This window comes from Amphiprion ocellaris, chromosome 9 (assembly GCF_022539595.1).
Source record: "Amphiprion ocellaris isolate individual 3 ecotype Okinawa chromosome 9, ASM2253959v1, whole genome shotgun sequence".
NCBI classification, from domain to species: domain Eukaryota; kingdom Metazoa; phylum Chordata; class Actinopteri; family Pomacentridae; genus Amphiprion; species Amphiprion ocellaris.
Genome location: NC_072774.1, coordinates 27,636,086 through 27,650,077, shown reverse-complemented (window position 1 = coordinate 27,650,077; position 13,992 = coordinate 27,636,086). Strand labels below are relative to the sequence as shown.

At 41.4% G+C, this 13,992-nt stretch overlaps 1 protein-coding gene across 1 annotated transcript; it reads left to right on the top strand.

The window, feature by feature from the left end:
• Positions 1-531: 531 nt before the first annotated feature.
• On the top strand, positions 532-12,576 carry LOC111572970 (basic helix-loop-helix transcription factor scleraxis). The gene is made up of 3 exons (XM_023276871.3): positions 532-1,523; positions 1,829-2,045; positions 11,777-12,576. Exons 1-3 carry the CDS (start codon positions 1,120-1,122, stop codon positions 11,813-11,815), a joined length of 660 nt encoding a protein of 219 aa, XP_023132639.1. The 5' UTR covers positions 532-1,119; the 3' UTR covers positions 11,816-12,576.
• The last annotated feature ends 1,416 nt before the right edge of the window (positions 12,577-13,992 follow it).

Below are 13,992 nucleotides of genomic sequence, written 5' to 3'. Positions count from 1 at the left end.
TGCAAAACTGGAGGAGATTGCTTTATTTTTGTATTTACAGCTGACCCATATGAGAGCCTAAAATCAAGATATCTCAGAAGAAAATCTGTTAAATAATTTGATTGTGCTCTTTGTTATGCAAAAGAGTGGCCTCTGACATAGTTAATAACTGTGAGTTCATGTAGTTTTGGCAGAAAGCAAACAAAAGTCGGTTAAATAGGTTAAAGTGATATTTAATTGTACAGTCAAAGATCATGGCTCCTTATTGCTCCTGCCAGATGATGTTTTTTCTAATATGCCGACTGCATTCATATTGATTAGAATGTCAGTTTGTGAGGGCTCTGCGGGTGATGCAAGTTCTGTTTTAGGGCGGACTTCCCCTGGAACACATCAGCGTGCAGCCAAAACAAACTCCCGCTGATGGTTTGCCTCTTGCCTCCGGTCTCTCTGGCCTGCTTCTAGACAGCAGCCGAGGGACCCTCAGCGCTCAGAGGGAGGAGACAGCTGTCCTTCGGCCCTCCCACCGGCTATAAGACCACAGACAGACGGAAACACTCAGACTGCAGGCACACGTGGAGCAAAGAGGCAGAGAAAGAGAGAGACCAATAGAGAGCAAGAGAGCGTGAAGCTGCTGGCACAGGGTAGTTTTTGCTAGTTTGGCTTTTGGGATAGAAACAGAGCAAATATAGAAAACCAAGGAGAAAGAAAGACGTTCACAGGGAAACAAAGAAAACATGCCATTATAAATTTTGTTTATCCCCAAGGAATAACTGGAGGAGAAACTGATCTCTGAGATGTGAAGTGTTTTTGTATAAGCCAAGAGAGAACAACAACAAGAAGGACGTGGAACCTGCAGCCACCTGTACAGCGGCTCTAAGGTCAAGGTGCTTTGACCTCTGCTTTAGGATCAACTCGCTGATGCTTCACTGTTAGTAAAAGGAATTTATGAACCAAACCTAACGCAGACTTAAAAAAGAGACATCTGATTTAGCTGGCGTAAAAAGTTTTGCAGCTAGCGGACGCCTTCAGTTGGCTGCATCGACGAACTCAGCTCAGCAACTTCTGACAACAGACCTCAACGGCAAGCACCTTGCTGTGAGGAAGCCTCCACAGGACGGACCAGTAGCTGCTGCAACAAAGATGACATTCGCGATGCTGCGCACGGCGCCTCCTGCAGGCCGCTTCCTGTACGGCGACATCGCCCTCCTCTCCGAAGACGAAGACGAGAACGGCAGCGAGGGGTCGGGCTCCGAGGAGCGCTCCACCAACTCCTCCAACTCGGCCGCCTTCCGCCTGTCCTCCTCGTCCCCATCTGCCTTTCACATCAAGGTGAACAGGAAGAGGAAGCTGTGCGGGGGCGGAGGAGGTGGAGGGGGCGGAGGCATGGGGGACATGGTGGGGAGGCTGGGCCCCCCAGGCATATCTCCCGTCGGGGAAGTTCGCCAGAGGACTGCAGCCAACGCGCGGGAGAGAGATCGCACCAACTCTGTCAACACGGCGTTCACGGCGCTGCGCACGCTCATCCCCACCGAGCCTGCAGACAGGTACGACTCACTGCATTCTGTCTGATGCACTAACAAGACAGAGGTGAAATGATTTCCACCTGGGAAACAAAATTAGTGCATGATGCAGCTGTGGACTACAAGCACCTTTATTCATAATTTAGGACAGGTATTGAACTTAAGAGCTGTGCCACAAAGATAGCATCAACATCAAGCGTAATTGTCTTCACCCGTTCTACACACATACTGCATTTTGAAATATTGCACAAGAAGTGTAGCAATTCTTTTCAAATCCCATTTAAAACATTCTTTCTGCGCTAATCGCACAAATATTTGGGTGATTACAGGAAGCTGTCAAAGATCGAGACGCTACGTTTGGCCAGCAGCTACATCAGCCACCTGGGGAACGTGCTGCTTCTGGGCGAAGGGCTTCATGACGGACAGCCGTGCCACGCTCCCTCACCGCCGTTCTTCCACGTCAGCTCCTCCCCCAGCCGAGGATCCGACCAATCGGCTCAGCCCAAGCACATCTGTACTTTCTGCCTCAGCAACCAGAGAAAAATGGTGAGCAGAAAACTATCAATCAAACATCAAAACAAAAAGTGTATATAATGAGGCCTCTGGTATACTTTTAAAACTAAATGGTAGAAAATATGCAAAAAAACAACGACTTTTGACTATTTTGATTTTACTTTATATTCATGAAGTTCCTCCAAAATTAGGAAATAACACATACTGAGCCGAAGAACAAGCAGAATACAGTCACTGTGTGGTGCTTTAGGTCAGTTTTGGTGTTTAAAACTGACCTGAGATCAGTGACTGTGCCTATAAACCTGATTGGCCCCGAAGGACTTTAAAAAGCAGAACCTCTTTTAAAGTCCTCTGTTGGGGGTGAAGGACTGTGTGTTATTGTACTGCTGGGGCTTAGTTTTACTCGAGCAGGTGGCTTAAAAGTTTGAGATGGTTCCAGAAAATCACTGAACGTTACAGTTCATAGAAATGATTGTTTTCCTGTCAGAGCCGAGCCAAGAGGCAGGACAAAGAGAATGCAGACTTTTTCACCGTAACGCAGACGAAACGTGCACGTCTAACCCCATCTATGGTGTATTTTTCTTTCTCTTTTTATAAATATGAATTTAAAGTTTACAAGGGTATTAGGCAGCGAGTAAGATTTATGACCGGGAGCTCATGAAATCCATCCAAAACCATGTGTATAATTTAAAGAATGTATTGACGTCAGCCTGAATATGAGACGATTTTAATCATAACTGTTGAGGAACTGACCTGAGATGTACCAACTGGTGACTTTATTCAACTGAAACTAAATGTCACTACACAAAGTACAGGTATACGTAAAATAAAACTAAATTTGAGGAAGATGGATAATCTTAAAATATAGTTTTCTGCTATGGCAAAGCCACACATTAGCTTAATTTTCATTTTAGGGACAGAAATAAACAGATTTTATGCCACACTTCCTCCACTCTTGCACATGTTGATCTACACCAGCGGTGAAACTTTATCCACTGTGATTGATTCAGTGCAGGAAATTTACACACCGAAGATCAGCTTTAAAAAGTCTGATGAGAAATCACAGGGAAAGAGGAACTGACCTGAAAAATGCAAACTGGTGATTTAATGTCACCACACGAAGTATGTAAAAGAAAAACAAATTTGAAAGACGTGGTTCATTTCAAAACGAAGTGTTCTTTGATGAAGCCACAAACAATCTTATTTAGCATTTTATGGACAGGACTAGATGTATTTTCTGCAACACTTCCTCCACTCTTGCACAGTTGATTCAGAATAGTAGAACGTCTCTTTGATTGATTTTGTGCAGGAAATTGACACGCTTCAGATCAATAACAAAGTCTGATGAGAAATAGCAGGAAATAAGGGAGGTGACATCAGCTGACTGAAGCCAGCTCAGATTCTGACAGCCCACATGATGATAGAGAGGTGACATCCACTCGACTTTCCCCCTCTAACCCATAGCTGCTGCCCATTTAGCAGGATTTATGGGTAAGGAGCTGACATCTGGCAGACTCCCCCGTTACCCCAGCAGTGTGTGAAAGCTAATACCCTCCTCAGTGTCTAAACCCAGAGACCCTTTAGCTGGGGGATAACCTGAGTCTCAGCAGTCCCCCCCCCCCACTCCTGCCTCCCCTCTGAACTCCTGCGAGTGAAAGCCTAGACGTCCTCAGTGTCAGAACCCAGACAAACCCAGATAACTAGCCCGAAACCTTGTCTCTCCTCTGTGGCCTTTTCTTTTTCACCGTCTGTCCTCCCAGACTCCCTCATTTTTATTCTCTTCCTCCTTACATCTCATTCTGTTTCACCTTTTTCCTCCTCCCGCCGCTGCCACCTCCTCTGTGCATATCGATCAGCCTGGTGGAGGTCAGAGAAGTCAGGAGGAGCTCTGTAACACTATCTACTGCTGTCAAGTCGCTGCTGCAGATGTATGACTGACCTGTAAATGCATGCTGCGGAGAAAACAATTCTGAAACTTTCTCATGTCAAAACAGTCAAACAGAGACGCTTTGACGAAGTCTGTGTTGCTTACTTTCAGCTACAATATGCTGTTTCCCATTAGCTCAGTGAAAAGTCTCACTATTCTCTCTGGTGTGTTGTGTATTTTATCTCAAACACACTGGGAGGAGTGAACTGATGAAGTGAACCCACATGAAAGTCATTATTTCATCTACACATTGCCCACAAATAGGGATGAAAAAGATTTATATTTAGATGCAGTTTGTGCAAAAGCAACTTTAACAAATTGCGATATTAAATAGCGCTCTGCTAGTTCCACTTGGAGTACATTAAATTGTCTTTGAAATCTCACCTATCAATTAAATGTAAATGATAAGTTTGATGTTAATCTGTATATTTCGTATTATTAAAACCCCTGAAAAGTGCAAATCAACAGCGTGGTAGGTCTTTACCATTTCTATTTGTACTCAGCACCATCTATTCCTGTGGGCAATGGAAAATAGATCATAAATATACATCTTTATTATTAAATAATGAAAATATTTCCTAAAATTGTTGGGCGCTGTAGTTTATTCCAAACATGATTCAAATGAAATACAAATGATGCATTTGTTGGGGTCTAATTTCAGCGGTGGATGAATCTTAGATGCACTAGTTGGTTTTTACTGCAGCAGAATAGTGTCTTTGTGATTGAATCAAAATAAACTACAGTGCTCATGTCTACTGTAATGAAAGAAGGTGTGATGCAGTGCAACAGAGTGGCTCTAATCCCGCTGATGAGTTTTAAATTTTTTAAAAAAGAGCGAAGCTCTACATCACAGACGAATATTGAGTTTGGATACAGACACAGTACTTGAGGGAGACAAAAATGAGAAAAATAAAGGGTATCGCCACACTCATCATTCAAAGTTATTGCCTCCACTATACTGAGACCTGCAAATTAACATGAATAAGCATCCTTGAAGAAGTCATATCTCTGCTGTGTACACATTAAATGTACATTTGGCAAAAGAAACTGATGCTATTACCTGTAAAGGTGTTTCAGGAGAAAACCAGCTCCGATCCACCTGGCACAGAAAAGGTTAACTATGATTGGCAGAACCTGAGAGCATTTCAGTTTGCCTGGAAAAGTGGCTCTAGTGCGTTTAAGTGGGCTAAAGGGCAGAGTCAGTGCTGGTGATTACAGAGAGGAAACGATTGTGAAGGTAGAATGAGCCTTTGTGTCCTGAGTGCTCTCTTTGTATGTTTTTATGGTCATTGAGGTTCATCACAGCTGTCAGTTCTGCTTAGACCAAACGCTTCAGTTACACTTATTTCCAATGCAGGAGAGGCTGAAAGTGAGAAAAGTATACGGTCATTTCCTCTTATTATGTGTGTATACAGTATAACTGTTTCAAAACAAACAGGCCTGTTAGTAACGACTACTGCACACAGAGCACTCAGTGAATATTCTAGTGATGTGAACACTAATGAGATGTCATTATCTGTGAGAGGTTTTTATATAATTTTACACAAGTAAGCGATAAATGATTAATCATTTTTAGCTTCTCGTTAAGACACGGTGATTATCTGACATTTGAAAATGATTAAAACCCTCTTATTGTCTCTGTCCATGTATTTGAAAATCAGATTTGCACGAGTTGAGAAGAAAAGGCTTGTTGTCGTGTTTGTTAATCTAATAGTTTTTAAAAAGTTTTTTCAGCTAAGGAAGAATATTCTAAACCCACAGTTCAATTCTTCATCATTCAATTCAGATTTTCTCAGAACAGTGAGGCTTTGCTTCTATTGCGGAGAGTTTAGAGGCACAAAAAAAAGTCCCTTCAGTGTGACCTTGAAGCAAAAAAAAAAAAAAAGATGTTTTTCTTTTCTAGTGCTTGTTGCTCAGAATTTATTTCTCTGCGTTAAACTCTTCAGTACAAGTTCCACTAAGTTGTCCTTTTTATAACATGTAGGATGTTTTTATCCATCTATTCTTAATACTGTTTAAATTTGACTTAACCCCAGCAGGTTGGTATTGATATACTGGACTGCAGCTCTTGCATTCTGGTGCCTTTGATAGTTTCACTAAAAACCCATCCACACTCCTGATCTCTACATCTGTAAATGAGATGTACAGCACTGAGGGTGGAGGATTGAGGAGACCTGAGCACCGTTTAAATCCCTGCACTGTGGGGTTGATTGATGCGGATACGCTGTGCAAGGCCAATCCATCTGCTGTCAGTGCAAATGTCAGGTGTTGGGATTCAACATTTTTAATAATCAGGGTTTTGTCGATATCTGCTGGAAGTTAATGACACTGAAATGTGTCATCTGGTTCTCTGCAGTGGGGCATATAAGTACAAGGCTGTGACATAATGTTGAGACGGTCTTTATTCGTTCATTTTCTGATACAAAACAAACATTTTTTTTTCGAGTTGTCTGCTTCTGTCTTTAGTCCACAGCACTCGGTGCATTTTTACAGCTTCTTCCACAACCGCAGTTTATTTCTTTTGGCCCCAAACAGGCAAAGGGTCAGTTCAATTCAATGGCAAAAGTAAACAGATATGGTATTTAATTGGCTTCTAACAGCAATCAGCCTGAACTTTTTCCTTCTAAGCTGGAGATGATGAGCAAAAGCATTTTCCAGTATTTGAATTTTAAAGCAGCTCATTTGATGAATTAATAGGGGAGATTTATGTTTGGAAACAAAGTAAAAAATCTGGCAAAAATATAATGACAATGGTGCTTATGGTGTGGTTCTTGTAAAGCGACCAACGATCCTTTTGAAATGGGTAAATTTAGATGAGTTTACAAGCATTTTAAGGCACAACCCAGATTTAATTCTGACTTGACAGCGTTTATTTATTTGGAATTTCTTGAAATTAAAAAAGAAATGTGTGAATTCAGTGAAACGGCAAGCATTAAAAACATGATGTATGCTGCTCTTAATATGATGAAGAGTTCTAATTTACATCTTGGCTGCTGTAAAACTTTTATATGTGATGATTTTTGTGGGTGGTTGGAAAGACAGTGGCACTAAAACTGCACCGTGCAACTGGAAAGCGACTTATCTGTAGTTGTGTGCAAGAGCAAATGAATGCAAAGTCTGAATGTAGGAGAGAAAAAGACAGTGGGGAGAGTTTGTATGTGTTTCATATGAGATGAATGTGAGTGACACATCCAGAGCGAATTTTATAAGCATAGTACACACAGACGAACTCACACTGGCTGGCTGTGTGTGTCTGGAAGTCATTGGCAGTACAGAGCAGAGCAACAAATGAGCTAATTGTTCTGTAAATGATTTATCCTCTGCTGAGGCTCTACAGCCAGTGTTTAATTCAGCTGCCACTATTAGAAACACATTGACGTTGGGCTTTGATGGTGATGTTAAAGGAGCCTGGAAACCGCTCTCTGTGAAACGCCCTCCCTGCTTACACTCAAACCCACACAAATCACACATATACACACATGTGGCCGCACACTGCACCACACTCACGGAGACTTTTATCAAAAGCAGTTCATTCTACCTCTTCAACTTCTTGTCTTTTCAAGCAGACGGCAGTTCATTGCCTCTTTCTAGACGGCCCAGAAAAAGCTCCTCTATGATTAGTGAGTTAAGGAGCTCTGGATCACGGTTGCGCTTTCAACACTTTCTAAACTAATGGCATGCAGGAAGTTGTGGAAACAGAGATGGAGAAGGAGAGAAAGAGAGAGCGAGAGAAATAGCCAACGACTCGGTGGGATAATCAACGGAGCTATTTATCCTCCAGTTTGGACAGTTGGTTTTAGACTGTGCTGAAACTACACTTTGCTTCTTTATAGAGATCAAATGAACCGTGCACCTAAAGAGAGCTTTAATGCATGGATAGGACATGTGCAGCAGCGCGCTAATGACTGTGGTTTTTACAGTTATTTGGATATTAGTCTGTTTTCACTGGAAAAAGCATTGCGTCACTTTTTGTGCATGAAGTTGACTTTTCAAGGTCATAGATGAAAACTAAATTACCCTCATTTACTGATAATGCTGGTGTTGACTTAATGTTTTGTGCCTCGTGAGTTTCGCCTATTTGCTTCTCAATTCAAACTATGCTAATGAAGATAGCGAATATACTGCAGGCCATTTTTAAATATATTCTTACCCACGTTCTGCGTGTTATATGTGTGTGTGAGCCTGGCTTCGTGTATGACTGTGTGCCTTCAAGCATGAACCTGCCTGTATATTCTCAGCACAGATGGAAGCAGTTAAACCCTAATTGAACACCAACAGAAGAAGTCGGGTCAGATAACTAACAAAATCTATTAGCAAAACTATCATTCTGTTGTCATTTGGTCCTCAGGGAAAGGAGCAGCTCACAGAGCAAATTAAAGCAAAACTATAGAAAGCTGAGCCAGGTGAGGAGCTCCACAAAAAGCAGAAACTGGGGGTTTAAATGATGCTTTTTCGAACTATCTTGACTAAAGCTAATGACCTATTGGCTGTTTCAGGGTGTATATCTTAACACTGATGATAAAGTGATGGTTAGTAAATAACACAGCAGAACTGAGTTATCTGAGACGAGTGAAAATGAAGTCGGATCTGTTCTGGAGTCATTATACAGATAATTACATACATGTGTGGCCATCTACTGGGACCTACATCTGACTGGACAATCTAAGATTAATCAAGTGTTTTTCAGAAGCCATCAGGATGCTTATTAGCAAGAACAAGAATGTGTGAGGTGTCCAAGCCACATAATGACACACAAGGCTTATTGGGTGTGCTAGTTAGCGCTGTTTAAACGTCTAATGTGCTTTGTGTTAATCAGTGATCATTTATGAGGGTAATTACAGCTCCTATAAGCTGACGCAGACTCACATATTTCACTCGATAAACTAAAGGGATATTACCAGTTTTCATTTCATGGTTAAATACCAATCTCCTTATACGATTGCGGGCTGGTGCCCAAGTGGAATTATTTTTTCCAACCAGTCATTCCTGTCCTCAAGCAGCCAGAAACTAAATTAGATGTTTGTATTTGACAGAACAGCTTAACACAGGAAAAAAAAAAGAGAAAGAGAGGGAGAGTGCATGGAAAATCCACAGTTATAGGTAGAGGAACGGGCGGATTGAGTTTCGGAAAGTTTGAATTTGTGGAGTTGATAAGAAAATGTCTTCACATGAAGGCTGCTTTCACCTCCATGGTACAATAATATTGTTCCAGTGTGGGAATATCATCGTATCGTATCTAAAGTAAACATCATCAGGTAATCATATTAGTGTCGGACAAATCACCCCCCAGGGACGTCAGCGGTATGTCTGCGTGTGTGTTTGGAAAGAGAAGAGAGAGCAGAGATGTCATCCGAGCATGCCCGATTAGTCTTCAGGAGCTTGTTTTGACTACCAGGCCGGCCTTAAAGCCCCTCCGTCTGTTGTGACTGCAGCAGCTACACTCCGGCTGAACCGCCTTCACCAGCTGTGCTCCCCAAACTCTCACAGCGAGACGTGGGCAGATCCTCAGCGATCCCAATGCAATTGGATGCAATTTGGTAAATCATCCAATTTTCACGCACATTCTTCAAGTGAAAATTTTCATGTACTCGCTCTCTGCAACCTGCCTTAAGTAGTTTTCCTTCCACTGATAAATAGCTATCATTTTCCACGATGCTTTCCAGCAAACACCAGGGAGCACGGCTGCACTTGCACTTGGTTTGATGGTTTGGGAACAAGCACAATAACAGCTTATTGAGGCCAAAGCAAAAGTCACAAACAGTTTTTGGATCGTGCTTGTAAACTTTGTCCATTCTTAAACTGCACTGAGATCGTTTGCAACCCTCTCAATCATGTTTTAGAAGGAAATGCTGTTTAAAGGAAATGCAGCATTTGAGTTCTGCAAGAAATTTGTAGGAAGGTGGCACCTTGTCCTCAGTTATTTGCATCCTGAGTCAATTCGGGCAGCACAAACACTTCAGATAAGATTAGGAAAGGACAGAGTTTAGGGTAAGTACTATTCTGAATGTTTTAAGTTATTAAAATATCTAATCATAATATTTTAAAAGCATAACTAAAATTGAACATTGTATCACCTCCCAAAACCTTCTTAGTGCCACAGATTAGTGATTCAAGAATAATATTTCAAAGAGAGACGTTGCAATGTAAGAATTTCACAAAAACATTCAGACACCAGCCTAAAAAAGTGGCTTTTACAAAAAAATTACCTGAATAAGAACCAGATTTTGGCTGAGAAACTGCCAAAAGCTGCGATTTACTGTTTTCTGTAGCTGTTTTACAGTTATGTTGTGCAAGAAATATCTCATTTAATGACCAAACAATCTGCATTTAGTTATAGAAATAAAAAAATCACCACCAGATACTACATAAGTGAATGATATTGCTGGTGTTTGCGCATATTTGCACTCACAGCCAACCATCAGCAGTAAGTGTTCACTAATAATCTGATAATGATCCTCTGCTCGGTCCAGCTGGAAGACGGATCAACAGTCATACTTTCTGTGTCTCCTCACATTCACCTCAATCAGTGGGAGGACCGATTCCTGTCCAAATCCAATGATCTCACCCTCTAATTACTGCCTGATACCCTTCCAGACACCAGCCCACCTTTCTTGATGTCAGTCAAGCGGATTTTTCCAAACACCTACACCTTGTGCTCAGTCTGAGAGGAAATGTGGAACAGGTGTTCGGCCGGTGGGAGGAAAGCGAAGGAGGAGGGCAGCAGAAAGGGCCAGTGGAGATGATATCTGAGGGAGGAGAAAAGTCAGGAGAGGATATAAGTTGGCCTACATTCTAGTGGGAATCTTCACCCTTTGTGTACAAACATTGAGGAAATTAGGTGGAAAAAGCCTACGATCATTTGTCAGCTATGAATAAAATCCCTAAAAGATACGCCCTGAAAAGTATTTCCCAAAACTACCCATCATTCAGTGGTGCATTCAACAAAATCCCTTGACTGTTACTTGAACAGCCAGTGGTAGATGGCCTGAGGAGCGAGCAGAGAGGAAGGTTAGGTGAAGAGGGAAAATGTGATGTTATTTTCCTGGCCAGATAGAGAAAGTCTCCTCACCAGCCAGGAAATCAAGGCCTTTCTGCTCTGATACCACAGATAAATGAGAAGCATATCATCATGCAGGGCGGCAATGAACCGGCTCATGATGTCAATCTCACAGCGTTAATGGAGTTACAGACACGCTCATTGCTCTCTGCTACCACAATTAATGTACGCCACTGTGCACAGTGTGTTGATGTGTGTTTACTGCACGGCTAATTTACTTTCTCTACAGAACACGTACAAAACCACATTCATTCCAAGCGAGTAATTGCAGTAAAACATCTATTTTTACCACATTTTGATCCCAAAATAAAGACTTGACACCGTTTTATTCACCTAATATGCATTTTTAAGTGACTAATAGCTGAGAAATTAAATAAAAATATGTATTATGTATGAGGTCTGAAAAGGTCAAAGGTCATAAAATGCCATAAGAACACATAAAATAACAAAGTGTTCATGTGTCCAAATTCAAATGACCTTATTTTCTTTGTTCAAATGTGAAGCTACAAGCAGCCAGTTAACTTATCTTAGCATCAAGACTGGAAACAGGGCAAAAATGGAGCCTGGGTCTGTGGAAAAGGTAACAAAATCTGCACATTTAAAGCTCGCTAATTTGGTGCTCCTAGTTGTTTCCAGGCTTCATGCTAAGCTAAGCTGTTTCCATCTTCCTTTTCTCACCACATCTGTCCTCTTTTCCGACAGAAAAATAAAGTGTTCGTTTAAAGTGATTTCAGCGTTGAATCCTTGATGACGCGAGATGTTGTTTCTCTCTTGTTGCAGAACAAAGACAGAGACAGGAAGACAGCCATCAGAAGCTAACAATGAGGACACAAACCGCACGGATAAAATGCTCATCACTTTCATCACAGTGCCTTCAGTGATTTTACAATCGCTGCGACTTGAAGACGAACCAGACGTGCGATGCGTTTCAGAGACTTTCCGAGGACTTCTATAGCACTTCCAGGACTCTGCAAGGAACTTTTTGATTACTTTTTGTATCGCTTTACATGAACTTTTTTTATTTTTTAAAGTTTTCAGAAGTTCAGCAGTACTTTCACATGCTTATCAAGGCCGTCATGAACCTTTCAGCAACACTTATAAGAGACTTTTTACTGTATTGTTCAGTGACTCCGAGTCTAGAGAACTAATGGCACATGATCGGAAGACAAACAAACCCACTAATTTGTATTCAGCCAAAGCTGTGTGTTATTATTGTGTAAACTGAAATATAAATGTATATTTATGTGACATACATTATATAATGAAACTATGTTATTTAACAGGCATATGGCATTTCTTGACAAACGATGTGCATTGTTTTAAGGTACAAACATTGGATATTGACAGTTAATGGCATTCCAAAAAAAAAAAAAAATGCTGGAACTTTGGTGTTATTGGTTATTTCTGATGATCATTTCTGAAAGTGGAAAATAACTCAAGATGACCAATAAATTGTTTGTATATCTGGAACTAAATTTCATTCATATGTTGTTGGTATTTTCAGGAGACTGTACTCTCAAATCCTGTCCTAATCTTTGCCAGTTCCAACCAATAAACATCATGAAAGTTTCCACTGCAAACCTCCAGTCAGCTGCAGACATTTTCTGATACAAAATGGTTGTTTTATCCTACTTTTGCAGCAAGTGGAGAGACGAATCATCACAACAAGCTTTAAGTTTAACCTCCTCAGTGGCTTCTCACATAAACCCAATGAATGCTTTTACCTTCATCTTGCTTTTTCTAGTTTTCTGTCCCACACGCACCTCCTTGTTTGCCTTTTATCTCCTCCTCTGGGAGACTCAGTTCTGGTCAGTATGCTGTTGCGCTGTCCAGAGATTAGACAGAGACGAAGAGGTTTAGAAGATGAGGCGGACAAGAGAGGTTTAAGGAGCAGAGGAAGAAACGAGCAGAGGGGAAGCAGGGGAAAAAAGCAAAATTGAATCTGCAGGTATGGCTGCTTGGACATCTGCCTTTGTCCCTTCGCTGTCCTCTTCTTTACCTTTCCACATGCTTGTTCTCTCTTCTCCTCCTCTGCTCTTCCTCTCTTTTCCCTGGAGTGCCACTGGCCAGAGTCTGGTTGGTGATGGGTTTCCAGTGTGTTTAGCTACACAACGCTCACCTTCTCCTTACCTTGCCTGCATATCTATCTATCTGCGTCCGTCCATCTATTGATCTACGCATCCATCTTCCTCTTTTGTTATTTTCTCTGCAGCCTTTTCCACTGTTTCCACCTCTCCCTCCTACATCACTTTCATTCAGCATCTCCGCAGTCTGTCTCTCGACTTAATGGAAAATGATCACGGCATTAGCAACGAGGAATGCTGCCCCTCCTTTTTGAACATATTGTCACATTTTTCATAATAAATTGCTTTTTTATTTCTCCTCAGCCTGTTATACACGTCTCCTATACCATGACCTCTATTTTCACCTTTGTCAGAGGCAGAGGACTGTTTTTTATAGTTCAACATCATTTGTTTAAACAGCGCTATTGTGGATGCAGTGTGCTTAAACACATCTTGTCCTGCAGCAAAAGATATAAAATAAAGTTTTGGCTACCTGAAAATGTTGCATCATATGAGTGATGTGAGAGAGCTGAAACTCTTCCTATTATCATCTTGCACAAAGAGTATTCTGTTAATGTCTCTGGAGTTCTAGTTTAGGATTCGAACATCACGTAACAGCTGCATTTCTCCAGCTTTTTTCCACCATTAAGTGAAATGTAAATGAGCCGTTCTTTTAATGGATGCTAACCACTGCGCTGCACTGGTTTGGTGTTCCCAAATTATTTTTTAACAATGCTAACAAGCTGTTTCTGTGACCGAGGTGCCAATTATGGAGCTTTTTCCTACAATGTGACAAGTGCCTGGTGAAGAAAAACAACCAACAAAAATTCAAACGTCACTTCGCTCTGCCAAGAGACAGTTTTTAGTGGAAACGGTGCTGAAAAACAAAGCAGATTTACTGTGTGTGCCATCTCACAAATACTCCAGAACTAT

Bases quoted from the DNA above. Each gene is read 5' to 3' on its own strand.
- LOC111572970 (XM_023276871.3), top strand. From the start codon at position 1,120: ATGACATTCGCGATGCTGCGCACGGCGCCTCCTGCAGGCCGCTTCCTG. The intron at 1,524-1,828 runs GTACGACTCACT...GGGTGATTACAG, and splicing joins CCCACCGAGCCTGCAGACAG to GAAGCTGTCAAAGATCGAGA. The intron at 2,046-11,776 runs GTGAGCAGAAAA...CTCTTGTTGCAG, and splicing joins TCAGCAACCAGAGAAAAATG to AACAAAGACAGAGACAGGAA.